The following is a 15,383-nucleotide window of genomic DNA, read 5'->3' as shown; positions in this document are numbered from 1 at the left end:
GTTTGAAGGGTTTCACCAGGCTGCCATATTACACAGTCTCAAAATGCAACCCTGGCCTCTGAAATGTTCTCATGTCCTTGTGCTTTGTTGAAATCAATTCACTGAAACAACCTGATCCTAAATGGCATCTCTGGGTGCAGTGTAATTTGCTGGCCAACTTTGTGAGTTTGTGATTTACTTCTGAGCAGAAAACACAAGTGTTGTGTTTAGATATTGGTAGTAGTAGGCAGCTGTGCACTGCCATCAATTAAATTTTTCCATTCTTAATTTGCCTAAAAGCTGTTGTTCTCATTACCAAAAATGAAACCCCTAAATCCATGTAAAATGAACCACATACAAAAGAACAACAACACAGATGGGCAGCAGTACTGTAACTGTGAAATGCTTGTGGTGAAATGATAAAGCAATATTTCCCTTTGTCCTTTTTATGTGCAATGAATTTAACTTACTGAAGTTAAATCCACTGAGTATAAATTTAACTAACTGAACTGTGTATTTATTTATTTATTATTTTTTCTCTTCTGGATTTTTTACTGAACTGAACATTCTCCAGAATTCCTGAGAGGAAATTCTTTGAGATAGTTCTGTAAACTTAACCTTGAATCCCTTAGAAAGTACCATGGGTAGCTAAATGAAATGCTGACACATACTCATAAAGAAATACAGATTTCTGTCTGTAAACACCATAAGTAGGGGAAAAAAGGTGTGAATTACATAAATACAATGTGAAGGTCACAGACTGAGACTCTTCCAAGGTTCAGTGCTGCACAGTAATGGTGCTTGACTGGATTGCAGAGAAAATGCAATGCTTATTTTAAAGCAATGGCACTTGGATATTGTAATTGTCATCCTGTTGTCATAATAAATAATGTTCAGAACCAGGATTAAATCAGATGGAAAGGTTTTGTAGTTTTTTAACTTTGTGTGTAATTTCTGAGTGATAGCTGGCTCCCAAATGAGTCCCCTGGCACTGAGATTTCACACTTAGAGGTGAGATTATACTTGGGTAAAATTAAGCTTTTAAGCATTCAGCTTAGCTCAGTACAGTGCTGTCTGTCCTGGTCATCACCAAAAAAACCCCATTTCTCCCAGGGAACAAGGATAAATTAATAAACCTGGCAAAGAAAAAGTTCTCCAAAAGAACTTGAAACTTTCTGAGAGTCAATTACTGTGTTTCTGACAATTTACATGTTCTGCCTAGATTCTGTTGTTTTTGCTTAACTTTTTAACTCCTATGAAGTAACCATGAAACATTTATTTTGAAAGAATAAACAGCTGGGTAGCAGTATAATATACACAGTGCAAATCTGAAATGAATGGCCTCAGAACAAAGTGCATCCATCAAAGGGAAAGAATACTGTGTCTACAACAAGCTGGATTGAAAAAAGGCAAATGGCTGAAAAATAAATAGTGAACACCTGTGCTGAATAAATTAACCAGCTGGTTGGCAATTTTTCATTTGACCTATCTGAAGGGGTTGCTGTTACAAGGCATTAATAAGACACATTCATTTTAAGATATTCCTTTGTTAGTACCATTAATTGATGAATGGTGGAAGATAATATTCTAAATTTACACAACAATTTGTCTGCAGATGTATTATATTTTTCTGAATTAGGAGAAGAATTGTCTGTACAGAAGTTCAATTTGAGTCATTTTTATAGACAGTTCTTACATTATTCAGGGATATTTGGTCCTATAGGAAGGATGTCATGAATTTAGATTATATACAGTTTTTGGGCTCTCATTATAAAAACTGTAGAGCTGCAAATCGTGGAGATTTACCTGTTCTTTAATGGGCAGTGAATAGAGATTTAAAATATGTAAATATTTCTGTTACTGCTTCTCAGAGTGATATAGAAAAATAGAGTGTATTATGATATGAATCCAAGTTTATTTTCATTTTAAAAAGTAATAATCAAGTATGTTTAAAATAAGATTAACTGTTCATTGAGATTGGGAGAAGTTAGAAAGAAAACCTTATTCTGAAATTTTGTTTTATAAAGTTTTATAAAGGATGAGTTAAATAAAAGCTTCATTTTAGTTACTGAATTACTGGTAAGAGCTTCTGCACTTCTCACAAACACTGTGTTCCAAAATCCTAAAAAAAACCCAAAATCCAAATAGAACCCCAAAATTTAATGGACTTTCATTTTCATTTGTAGCAGAGATTGCTTTTTTGAACAACATTTGACAAAGTACTTATCTCTCTTTGATATTTTATAGTTACTTAATGCTGGCAATCTGAAGCAAAAAGACATAATTAATGTACAGAAACAGCCTTCTCTCATTAGTGCTTCCTTAGAGCAGTTCCTGCGTTTCCCAGGGCAATATTTTACCCAGTCATGAGCTAAGTGCTTCCTGGTGACTGTGCCCAAGCTGGGAGATCACTTCCAAACTTTTCCTGAGTCCATGTGAGCTCCACCAGTTCATAAATGAGGAGCAATTTTTAAAGGATCCCAGGTTTTTGTTCCTTTTTGAACAGAAATCCTGCTTCCATCTGCAGGTGTGTGAGGGAGCATTTTGGTGTTGGTGCTGAGTAATTCCTTGCTGTTCTGGGAATTTTAACCATCCTGTTAATTCTCTGTTTGCAGGTCACCTTTAAAATCATAGTTCATTAGTTTCCAGGCAAGATTAAATAGTTTATTCAGTGCATTAATGGCTTGTGGTAGAAAGATAAAAAGATAGTTTGGAATTATTGCTGAACTCCTTTCACTTGCAGTGACACTGCTTTGATTCATCTCAGTGGTAGTGTAAACTAAACCAAGTTCAAAAGTCCTGCTTTCTCAGGGAGGTGTCCCTGAAGTTCAGCATAAAACAAGAAGATGAGATTAAAAGTAGAGGGCTGCTTTATGAGGGGAATTTTAAAGAAATGTTGTGTGTCCGGTTTTCGGCTGTTTGGAGGGCCTGGAAAGGCCCGGGGTGGCCTTGGGGCAGCCGCGTATCAAAGGACGAGAAGAGGCTTCAGTTCTTTTCTCGGTCTCGGTGTTTATTAATTGTTTATCTAAAAGATTTTCTCTCGGCCCGACAGAGCTCTGCTCAGCAGCCAGCCATGAGCACACTCCCTGCCCTCCGGACAGTCACCTATCTTTATACCCATGGTTACGTGTACAATATTTATCATTTTTCCCCAATACCTTTCACCCTTATTGCCCGGTGCACTTTTAGTAACAACCAATCTCAAAGTGCCACCATCACCACAGAAGATGGAGGAGAAGGAGAAGAAGAAGAAGAAGAAGAAGGACAGGACAGGCCCCAATTCCTCCATCTTACTTCTCTAAACCCCCCTGTACAGAAATCCTAAACCCTGTGTCTCACCCTCTAATTAACCAATCCCTTCACCATTCACCCCGATGAAATCCTCCTATCCTCATACAGGTGTCGTCTCCTGTGTAGGATCAAAGTCCAGCCACCAGACACTTCTGGAACATTCCAGGACTCCCGAGCCCCTCAAGGGTGGTCTCGGTGACACCTCAGTCCTGAGGTGCTGAGATCCCACAGTTGTGGACAGGAAATGAAGTGTGCAGGGTGAATGTTCTGTGTGCATGTCCCTGCTGTGGCTGCTGCCTTCATGCCCTGTGCATGGATTTGGAGCACTTGCATAAGAGCACTGCTGCTTGCACAGCTCATTGGAATGCAAGGGCAGAGTGAAAACAGGAGTTTGGAAGTTTTGCTGAAGCTTTGGGTCTGGTTCTCAATGGCCCTGCTAGATCATGGCTGCTTGTTGTGTAAAGCTTGTCTGTTTTCTTCAGGACAGTATCTCAGCTTAATGACCTTAATGCATATTTGCTTTTCAATTTCATGGGTTTTAATCCACAGGGAACACCTGATCAAGTTACCGTTTTTATTGCAAAATAGTCCATTTCTGTTGTTTATGTAGCTGTGTATTGTTTCACCATGAATGCCTTGATTTTCATTTTGAAATCCTTCTATCTTTTCAGTATATGTAAAGTAAAAACTCAAATTTTTGTTGGTGTTTTTTGTCCTCAATAAAAATAGTCTCTTGAATTCTAGCTTTGCAGCCAAAGAACCAGAGTTTGTTAGTGGGTGGAATACCTGAATGGGCCAGGATAAAGAAATTCTAATGCTTTTCCTAGAAATGCTTGAGGTTTCTGCTCTGGCACTGACTCAAAATTTAAACAAGTTTTTAAGACTCTTCAAAAAAACTTTTCCCCTCTCTTTTTCCCTTCTGTGTTTTTAATCAGTCAGGATTCAGCTGAAGGTGTTGAAGAAGCTGGTGCTCTGCCAAAGCTGCGTGTGCTTGGAGCCCTTGCTGCCCAGGGGGAGTCCCCAGGGCCCCAGGAGGAGAGTCCAGCAGAGATGGGGATTCCATTGGGATCACAGGAGAGTCCAGCAGAGATGGGGATTGCTGTGGGGTCACAGGAGAGTCCTGCAGAGATGGGGATTGCTCTGGGATCACAGGAGAGCCCTGCAGAGATGGGGATTGCTCTGGGATCACAGCAGAGTCCTGCAGAGATGGGGATTGCTCTGGGATCACAGGGGAGTCCAGCAGAGATGGGGATTGCTCTGGGATCACAGGAGAGTCCTGCAGAGATGGGGATTGCTCTGGGATCACAGCAGAGTCCTGCAGAGATGGGGATTGCTCTGGGATCACAGCAGAGTCCTGCAGAGATGGGGATTGCTCTGGGATCACAGCAGAGTCCTGCAGAGATGGGGATTGCTGTGGGATCACAGCAGAGTCCTGCAGCAGCAGAGGTTTCCCCAGGGTCTGGAGAGGAGCTCCAGGGATGCTCTGAGGCAGCCTGGGCAGCTGCAGGGGACGGGGCAGGAGCAGCCCCTGGCCCTGGAGCCGCTCCCAGCACGGCCGACGGCGACTCCGCTCCGCAACCGGCAAAGACAGAAACTGCACCCTCTGAAAATGCTGCCCAAGAACCAAAGAAAATCACCTATTCCCAAATTGTTAGAGAAGGCAGAAGGTTTAACATTGATTTGGTTTCTAAGGTAGGAACTGAATGACTTTATTTTGTGTAAGTGCATTTGCTTTGCTTAAAATGCTGACATTTGTTTTAAAGCACCTTTGAGGGAAAATAGCCACTCTTGAGAAGTAAGAATTGTTAGCACTAAAACAAACATGAGTTATTTAATACGTGACCTTAAGTGTTTTATAACCAAAGAGATCAAAAAACACAGCTCAGAAATATTGCCTTGAAATAAATGTCATGGAGTATAGCACTTGGGTATTACCAGCAAAATGTCTCATTTTAAATAGTGCCATTAAAAACTTGTATTTTTAAACAAGAAAGAGCAATCTGCATGCTTTTTTTTAATCTTTTTAAAAAGATAGATTGCTCTATCTTTTTAAAAAGATAAAAAATGTTTTTTACAGCACAGGGAAGTTTTTCCAAGTTGAATGCTTCACTTTACATATTGTGCCTAAAAAGGTTTTTCAAACCTTTGGAAACCAAAAAAGAAACTCTCTTCACTAATTCATTCAATTCTTTGTGAAGACACTGTGAAATCATTATTGCAAATTTCATGTTCCAGATGTGAATCCCACTCCAAGCATCCTTACAATGACATCTTGAGCACCAGTCAGTGGGTGGTGGTTAAGCAGATAATGCTGTTTTGTATCCTTTTTTTACTCAGTGGGACTTTGTGTTAACTGCAGCAAATCCCAGAAATTCAGCCCCAAGAGTGTCAGCAGGGCAGGGCCGGGAGTTTGTGCTGGGCTTTCCCTGGCAGGGGAGCATCAGCTGCCCTGCAGTGTCCTGTGGGTGGCCCAGGAAACCTTCACCCAGAAAGTCCCTGGGTGCTCTTGCAAAGGCTGTTCCTCAGGACCATGAGACTTTTCAATCCAGACAAACATTTTCAGTTCATAGTCACATTTCTGGCCCTTCTGTATTTCATATTTGCAGCTTCTAGAAAGATAATTAAATTATATATGACTCAATTTTAGCTTGGGAGTCATGGAATTGACCTGTGGAAAAGGCGCCTCTTGGTTCAGGGGGTTTGGGGAGCAGCTGGTGAGGATTTTGTTGGGTGCTTCACTGATCCTCTTCACCCAGCAGTTCCTTTCTGCTCCTGTGCAGCTGCTCTACTCCCGGGGCCTGTTCATTGACCTCCTCATCAAGTCCAACGTGAGCAGATACGCCGAGTTCAAAAACGCCACGCGGGTTCTCGCCTTCCGCCAGGGCAGAGTGGAGCAGGTACAGGAACTCGTGTTTGTGTTGCATCTCAGCTCCTCAAAGTCAAGAAGCTTGCAATTGGTTTTTTGAATGTTTTTTTCATTAATTATGATTCCAATTTAATTTCTGGAAGAAAAAATTTTTTGTATGTGTTATCTAGAAATATGAAAATAAAATCAAACCAAGCTAAAATAAGGTTGTGCAGTCCAGCTCATTGACATAAATCTTAACCTCAGGCTAAATGTTTAGGCCATGACTGATTGGCAGATAATTCTTGAAGATTCAAAGATTTTAGGTTTTAAAGATTTCAAAATTCAAAGATTTAGGTTTTAGTCTGACATGGACTTGATTTGTCTTTGTTACGTACAATAGAAATCAGTGTGATAATGGCAACAGGAGATATTGGCACAGTGAATACAAACTCAAGTGATTATCTCTCCAATTAGAGATGCAAGTGAAATTCTTCAATTTTCAAATCTTTCAAAAAAGATTTTTGAATATTCTTATTGTGGAAAATTGTATAACTTTAGCTACAATAGAAATTAGGGGAAATAAATATATAAGAAAATAGCTGTAATTGAAAACAATAATTTGAAATATTTGTTATTTTATCAGACTGTTGTTGCTTGATGCTTTTACATTCAGAGTATGGAAAGTACCTGAAATGATTAAAAATACTTTGCAGGTGCCTTGTTCTAGAGCAGATGTCTTCAACAGCAGACAGCTGACCATGGTGGAGAAGAGAATGCTCATGAAATTTCTGACATTTTGTTTGGACTATGAACAGCACCCTGAGGAATACCAAGGTAGTGTCTCATTGAACAAGGCACTCCCTGCTCAGGATTTCCTTCAGGGAGGACAGTTCTGAGAGCTCTCCTGTGTTTTCACGTGGTTTATTTTTACAGATTCATTTTTAAAGTATGCTTTGACCTTTTTGTGACCTTTTCACTTCAGTGTTAAATTCTTCTACTTAAGCACTTGCTCTTCTAGTTCCCACATCATTTATTATTTACATTTTTCTTGAACAGCAAAATTATATATTACAGCAAGGTTGCAAAATGCTTTTTGTCATTTTTAAGTGTTTTCCTCCCTTCCCCCAGGTATTTTTAAAAGAATGTGATGTATCTGAATTTTCTATCTGTTTTTTTGGATTACTAGGTAAACCTTTACAACAAATCAGAAATGGAGAAAATGGAATTTTTTAACTATGAAAGTAAATGTAATTTAATGCTCTTTAGTTGTAAAGGGCAAGTTCAAAGTGCTTTTATCAAGTGTTGGCTTATTTAGATGAGAGGAAATCAGAAGAGATTTGAGCTGTAATGTGTGAAGAATAACGAGCCGTGGGTCAAAGAGGGAAATCAGCTCAACAGGAGGAAAGGGCTTTGGGTTTGTGCTCCTCAGGGTACAGAGAATGAAGTGGTGTCCTCAGTTCTTGCAGTCTAAAAGTAAATTAAGGCAAAGAGAAAAAAATCTGTCAAAAAGAAATAGTGAGGAATAAGGAGTATGAACATCAGAGAAAATTATTGAACACATGCAGGAGAAGAACAGTCGGTATCGAGATCTGGTGAGATTAAGAAAAGGAGAGTTTGTAATGAACTCCAGAAAATCCTGAAGGGGAAAAACTCATTAGGCTGAAGTGGTTTATTGATTACAGGTGATCTCAGTTTGCTGCTGCTGGAAGAAATGGAGGTGCACACAGTGAGGAGATTGGTGGTATTTAGGAAATTTATTAAGTAAAAAAAAGGAGATGCCACATCAATTTTAAATGAATCCATTGATTCATGTACCTAAATAACATTAGATTTATTTTACTTGCAGAGACAGTTAAACAGTTTTTGTTCCTACATTTTAAAATAGCCTGAGAAGTAATTGAGAATATTTTGAGTCAGATTAGGCTAATGTAAAAACTTAAGAAATTTAAAATTGCTCTTGATGAGATCATTGCATTCGTGGGAAGGCAGACTTTTAATAGGACGAGTTCATGAGCGTGAAGAAATTTTCAAAGCTTTTTTCTGTAAAACATGGAATTATATAAGAAGTTTGAAGTGAGGAAAACTTGAGAATTTTTTTAGAATGATAAAACAAAAAAAACCTGTCATTTTATGACTTTGTGCATGGCTGTGCAAAGAGCATTAAGATACATTTGTAATAGAGCAGTGGTTGAATCTTGAACAGAATACATAGCTTGATAATATTGGGCTCTGAAAAGTTAGGAATTTATCCAGGACTGAAATAAGAGCAGATCTCTGAATGGTATGGAAGCCTGCTATTGCTTAAATACAATCTTTTCCTGGCAAAAAGCTTTCAGTTATGAAGATGACTAAAGTTTTTCAGAGATGTATCAATGCCAACATGCTTTAAACATCTCCCAGAAGACTTGTGTTTTTTTGAATTTCAGAATGTGCCAGCAATAATATTATTTTAAAGGGAAGATGGAGTCCTTGATCCCTTTCTGCTCTCTGTCTCATCCACATTTGTTTGTTGCCAGCAAGTGATCAAATTGAAATAAATATTGCCCCTTCTCATCTCTGGCTTGTGGCAGTGTGTGAGGGGCTGCTCTGAGCACAGATACCCAGTCTGGCATGGCAGTGTGGGTGCAGCAGCCCTGCTCTGGAGGGGCTGGAATCTGGGCTGATATTTTGGGTCATTTACAGGAACAGCATCCCATGGCACTTTAGTGAATTTCAGTCCACAGTTTGTCACTTTTCTCTCAGGCCTGGGAAATGGAGTAAGATCAAGTCTAGCAATGAATAGGTGATGGCATTGGAGACCCATAATGTGAATTTGTGATATTTTGAAATATTTTAATGGAGTGCTATTTGTTTTCTGAACACTCACTTTCTGGGAGTATTTATCTAACTGTCATTGATTGTATGATCCATTTTCAGTAAGGATTTTGTTGAAAAACTCACTTGCTCTTGTTGACTGGAATCCAGAGCACTTGTCTGAGCTGAAGTGCAGATGCTGGAGTGTGCTCAGTGCCTCGTGTGCTTTTCCCTCAGAGCACGAGTCCAGCACGTTTGCTGAGTTCCTGCAGACACGGAAGCTGACCCCCAGCCTGCAGCACTTCATCCTTCACTCCATTGCAATGGTGGCAGAGACTGACAGCAGCACTCTGCAAGGGCTTCAGGCAACAAAGAAATTCCTGCAGTGCCTTGGCCGCTACGGCAACACCCCGTTCCTGTTCCCTCTGTATGGGCAGGGAGAGATCCCCCAGTGCTTCTGCAGGTAAGCCTCGCTCACCCACACACATCCCAAACAGGAACCCCTTGTCATGTAAGGCTGGCACTCACTAGGACACTTTCCAACATTTTTCGTTGTTTTACAAATGCACCTTGTAGTAGCTGCTGTAAGTTAATAAGGGCTAGGAAATGAGAAAGCCAACATTTAACCCATATGTAGCTGCCCCTTTTTAAATCTGACAGAGGAGACTCAGGGGTATCTGTCCAAAAGGGTGACTGTGCATTTTAGTAGGTTAAAAATTTTGTATGTGAGTTTTCCCTAAAGCTGCAGGAAGATCCAGGTTGTCAATTTGTGTTATTAATTAATGCTGAGAATTCATCTACCATTCACAGGTATATATTTAATAATGAACTGGGTTGTTCTGAAAGAGAAGAATAGTGCCATGTGTCCAGTTTACAATTACATTTGAAACAAACCTTTCTACATCACAGACTCTAGACAAACAGGGCAGTTGCTGTGAAATCATGACATTATTCTGTAGCTCTCTCTAGACTGAAGGTTCCAGCTCCTATGAACTGAACAGCAGAGGAGATCCCATGCAGCTCTGTCTCACTGAGCCACTGCTGCGTTCTGACATCCCAAACAGCAGCCACATGTTCTCCACTCCTTGAGCCTTGGAAAGCAAGAAAACCAAAGAGCCCAGGATTCCAGGATAGCCCAAGATCCCCCTGAGTGGCAGTGGCAGTGCAGTCCCTGCCCTGGCTCCTGAGGTGTCCCTGCCCGTGGTTCTGGCACAGAGCTGGTGCTTGGTGCTTTTGGGGGCAGAGGGTGGGTGGCTTTCATTTCAGTTGTTTCCAACAGTTCAACTGCCTTTTAAAAGGCTGAGGGTTTTTTTTTTCATCTTTGCTTTTGCTGGCAAGCAGCCTTTCCATCTGCTCAATGTGGGTTTAATGTGGTAACCTGGAGGTCTAAAGTAAACATTAGCTCTGTTTAAAAAAAGCAGCTTTGCCTGGTGAGGCCAGTTTGTCTGAGTGATATATTTGTACATCAGTCCCTTAAATAGCAGTGCAGGGTCTTACCTGCTTTGTTTGGTGCTGGACAAGTTCTGCTTTTTACATGTGTGCTACTATGAAATTGTGGTTTACAGCAGGCTGTTGGGTGTTCCTGTTTGTCTCTGTGATGGATTCCATTCCTCTTCTCCAGAGCAGTCCCTAAATTACTGCCAGAGGAATGGCCTTAGCAGCTTGGTCCTGCTGGGCTGGGTAAAGGATGGATGCAGTTATGTGTTGATAGAAACATTCTGGAATAATTGTGCTCCATTGAATAGAAATGTTATTTGCTACCATCTTTTGTCAGAACCTTTCATCTGCTCCTTGAGCTGTATTTATATGGAGATTTAAAGTGCAGACCTGTGTAATTAGGGGATTGGACAGATAATTTGTGAGAATTGGGGTTAGGTAACTACTCTGCATACAGCCATGCAACAGAACTTGTGTTTCTGGATTTTATGGATGTCTTTGTGTCTTTCTAGGATTTCATGTGAGGCCAGGTATCTGTATGTGACCAGAGATTAATAAATCACAATGTTATCAGAGCCATTGAAGTAGTACAATTTTGGCAGTTCAACCTTCCTTGGCTTCAAATACCTGGGGGAAATAGTAAATTTAATAATTAAAATTAAAATTTTGCTTGCTTTTTCCTCTGTAGATTCTTATCCATGTAATTTTTCTTATATTCTCAAAATCCCTTTGGCTTAATTTTTTTATTTAATAACCAGCACATGCAGTTTTCTGATCTGTAACAGCAGTATATTTCAAGTTAGCAGTAGAGGTGTCTAGAAGTATTATAAATATTCTTATCAGAAAATCATTCTGTGATGACAGGAGTTCTTCAGACAGTCTGAACTTTCTATTTCAGATCACTGGTTGCTGCATTTTAGAGTTTTTTTGCTAAAATGTATAACTTCTACAACAAAGAGGGTATTTTACTGGATGGAGCAAATTAATCTGTCAAACCAAAAAGTAATTCCACTCTTAAAAGGTTTGTATTGCAAACATTCTAATACAAAACTTTTTAAACATTATCTGTTCTTTTTAAGTGAACAATTTAAGAGGCAACCATAATATTTTGTGAGATTAATCACAATTTTTAAAGGTGTTGTGCCCTCAGGATTGTGTCTTGCTCAGAGTGAGCCGTATGTGAAGAATGCTGCTGGGGCTGTGGAGTGAGGAGGCAGCAGCAGAGCCTATAGATCACAGGCTGCAGCTTTTATCACCAGCTTATCAGGGGAAGGTGTCACCTGGCCTGTGATTTCTAACCACTGCTCTATATTCTGCTTTAATGTAAACCTCTTAAGCGTTTCTTGCAGCCAGTTACACTGTGTGTTCTCATCAAGGCTACTGTTATAAATGGCACACATGCATATTGATGGGAATGAGTCAAAGACATTTGGAAGTCACATCCTTGCATCCCAAATGAGTCCTGCATAAACACCACAGCCTTTTGGAGCTGCTGACGACACTCCAGCGAGCAGAAGCCTCTTCCTTCTTTATTGGTTTAAGCAGGGATGGTTTAGGAGAGAAAATGAAACTTGTACATCGCTGTAATGTACATCCCAGTGTGGTGAGGTACAGATGGGAGGTTTCTGTCTCCATAGCTGGAGTTGTGGAACAAGGAAGGTCATTGGGAGCCTCCTGCTCTCCTGAGCTGACAAAAAAACCTAAAACTTTACTGGCCCTTAACAGCTTCCTTTGATACAAAACTGTTCTGACTCTCCTTTCTAATGATGTAGCAATAGTCTGATGTTAAGTACAAGTGAATATAATAATATCTCATTCTTGAGGAAAACCCAAACAAGCTTTTACATCTGCTGCTGTTTGCTTTGTGAACACACTGAACTGGGGCAGAGCAGGCAGAGTTTCACTTCAGTTTGGTTTCAGATCCTTTCCTCTGGACTCATGCAAATATGGACATGCAAATGGAATTGACTTTCTAGAAGCAGTAGTTTTTCCCCATGTGAACTTTGAGAGGGAATTGGTGACTGTCCCCTGTGCCATATCACAAAGGTTCCATGGGACACGTTCTCTCTTCTTTGGATAACCAAGACACAATTACCCAAAAGCTGACAGATGGCAGTAGGTGCTGGAATATCCTTTGTCACAGACATTTTTTCATAGAAATCTTTTCTTTCACATTTGTCCATCTTCTGGGAAGCAGAGCCCCAGAAGAAGAATGTAAACAATTGTTATCAGCTGCTGTGAAATGTAGCAGGTGTCCCTGTGATTGGCTCATCTTCCATGTGTACCATTAAAGGCCAATCACAGGAGCAGCTCAGGGACAGATTCCCTGCACACAGAACTTTGTTATTCATTCTTTCTATTCTATTCTTTGCTGAGCAGCTCTCTGCAACTTCTCTTCTTTTTCTTTTTAGTATAGTTATAATGTACTATATGTCTTATATAAATAAATCAAGCCTTCTAATCAAAGAACAAAATTCTCGTCCTTCTCTCACCACAGTGACCGTCTAAAGTCGCTGTAATAATCCTTGGCTGCTTGGCCAGAGGAGTTGGTGAGTCCCTGACTCTCATGGGAAGTTGGTTAATAATGTACATTTCCTATAAACAGACCTGGAGCTTTCCCATTGTGTATTTGGTGGGCAGTGTCACCCTTTGTAGGAGTTCCTACAGATTCTGGCTGAAATTGTAATTTCTGTCTCTGTGACAGTGACAGCAGTAATTTAGTGATGGAGGAAAGATCTGATTAAGACAGTTCCATCTCTTTCAGTGCCATATTTACAGGAAGATTAAGAGGCCAGGCTGAGATAAGATGGATAGAGTGATTGATTCTGAGGGTTCCTGTGTATACTTAAAAATGAATAGTCAGTTTTACCTTTACATGTGCACTATTACCTGCTGCAGATGTCAGAGCTTCTGGGGTAGTCTCAGGTCCTTTAAAATTCCCAATTATGTCCCTGTTACAATCTAGGAAGTTTTTAGTGGTCTGAAATCAAGACTGGACTTCAGGAAACCTGACTGCAGTAATTTATTAAAAATTGGGCACACCATGTTTTTCAGCTGAATCTAAGCATGGGTATTATGTTTCTGCATGTTAGCAAGATGCAGAACTTTTCTGTGTGTAAATTGTATGATTTAGCATGTTAATGAGAAATTAATGAGAAATTCAATCAATGTGAATTCCTGGTGGCAATCAGGTGTGACAGATTTGAGTGTCAACACATGTGAAACAATCTCAGGTGATTTAAAAATCATAGTGAGATATGAGTTCAGTCCTCCATTTCAAAATACTTAATTTTCATATTTATCTCTTATCACTTACCATTATTCAATTTCTTTGGATCAGAACATGTAATTGGAATTACTGACAACTTATCACTATTCCTTGAGTTGTACTAAAATACTGAATAGTACCAGTAGCTGCAGTGCTGCTTTCCTCTTAATTGTTTTCACTTGCATTTCAGGGAAATAATAAAACTTCAAATGTAGTTTGGCCTTTAAAGACAAACTTGATATATTTCTTCTCACTTTGTTGGCAGATGAATGCAAAATGGGCAAGCAGAGTTAGCAGGATTGTTTGTAGGAACAGTTGTTTGTTTTTCCCTCTAAGGAGAAACTCTTGGGATAAACATGAGGGAAGTGAGATAATCCATCATTCTGAGACCTGTTCACTTGTGATGGATGGATAGATTGGTAAAGTAACTCAATAATCTTCATTTTTTTCAGGTTATTCACAGATCAGTGAGCCTTGTCGTTAATACAGCTGTGGAATGCTTTTGTGTCCTTGCCCACAGTATTTCTCAGAATTTGACAGGAAAAGACTTTTAATTTGGAAATAACCTTTGTTGTAAAACGCATTAAGTGGATGAAACTAGAGAATACCTTCTCATTTTAGATTTTATCTTCTGAGTGTTTGTCAATTCTTTGTTTTAAAAATTACTTGCTAGCGTGAGAGCTGTTCTGCTCCTTGTTCTTTCTGACTAGAAATTGTGTTCTGCAGGAGTTTATACCTGGTGAAGGCCTTCAGCCACGAGGATCCATCACATGGGATGCCCTGAATCATGGGGATGCTGTCAGTGTATTGATTTCCCACCCCTAACTAGGCAGGGAAAAGTTTTCAGTCAAGAAATTGTATTGAGGGGTCAGACTTAGTGTCCTACTCTCATTCTTGATCATCTTGGTTCATTTTAAAAGCATATTTGGAACCTAAAAGCACAAAATAAAATGCTGTTGTGAGATGACTTTTTCAGGGTTTAATAATTAGGGTAATGGTGATAATAGGAGGATATGGGATCTCAGCACCTCAGGACTGAGGTGTCACCGAGAGCACCCTTGGGGGGCTCGGGAGTCCTGGAATGTTCCAGAAGTGTCTGGTGGCTGGACTTTGATCCCACACAGGAGACGACACCTGTATGAGGATAGGAGGGTTTCACCGGGGTGAATGGTGAAGGGATCAGTTAATTAGAGAGTGAAACACAGGGTTTAGGATTTCTGTACAGGGGGGTTTAGAGAAGTAAGATGGAGGAATTGGGGCCTGTCCTGTCCTTCTTCTTCTTCTTCTCCTCCATCTTCTGTGGTGATGGTGGCACTTTGGGATTGGTCATTACTGAAAGTGCACCAGGCAATAAGGGTGAAAGGTATTGGGGAAAAATGATAAATATTGCACACGTAACTTTGGGTATAAAGATAGGTGACTGTCCGGAGGGCAGGGAGTGTGCTCATGGCTGGCTGCTGAGCAGAGCTCTGTCGGGCTGAGAGAAAATCTTTTAGATAAACAATTAATAAACACCGAGACCGAGAAAAGAACTGAAGCCTCTTCTCGTCCTTTGATACGCGGCTGCCCCAAGGCCACCCCGGGCCTTTCCAGGCCCTCCAAACAGCCGAAAACCGGACAGGAGGGAAATGTATCTTGATGTGATATTTGGTATTACCTTTAGCAGTCCCTTAGCAAGGCAGTTCCTCCCTGTTGTGTGGGGATGTGCAGGCTGTGCCTTACAGGGCCTCCCTGGGAACTCTGGCTCAGACATGTGGATATTTGCAG

At 40.3% G+C, this 15,383-nt stretch overlaps 1 protein-coding gene across 1 annotated transcript in view; it reads left to right on the top strand.

Moving 5' to 3' along the window:
• The window catches only part of CHM (CHM Rab escort protein), a 54,694-nt gene that overhangs the window by 18,151 nt on the left and 21,160 nt on the right, over nt 1-15,383 (top strand). Inside the window, exons 5-8 of the mRNA XM_074551745.1 lie at nt 4,206-4,962; nt 6,051-6,167; nt 6,832-6,952; nt 9,149-9,374. Of these exons, the coding sequence (XP_074407846.1) occupies nt 4,206-4,962; nt 6,051-6,167; nt 6,832-6,952; nt 9,149-9,374 (1,221 nt within the window). The remainder of the gene's footprint in view (nt 1-4,205; nt 4,963-6,050; nt 6,168-6,831; nt 6,953-9,148; nt 9,375-15,383) is intronic.

This window comes from Zonotrichia albicollis, chromosome 14 (genome assembly GCF_047830755.1).
Source record: "Zonotrichia albicollis isolate bZonAlb1 chromosome 14, bZonAlb1.hap1, whole genome shotgun sequence".
NCBI classification, from domain to species: Eukaryota; Metazoa; Chordata; class Aves; order Passeriformes; family Passerellidae; genus Zonotrichia; species Zonotrichia albicollis.
Note: the sequence above shows the minus strand (reverse complement) of the source record. Positions and strands in the feature narration are given on the sequence as shown.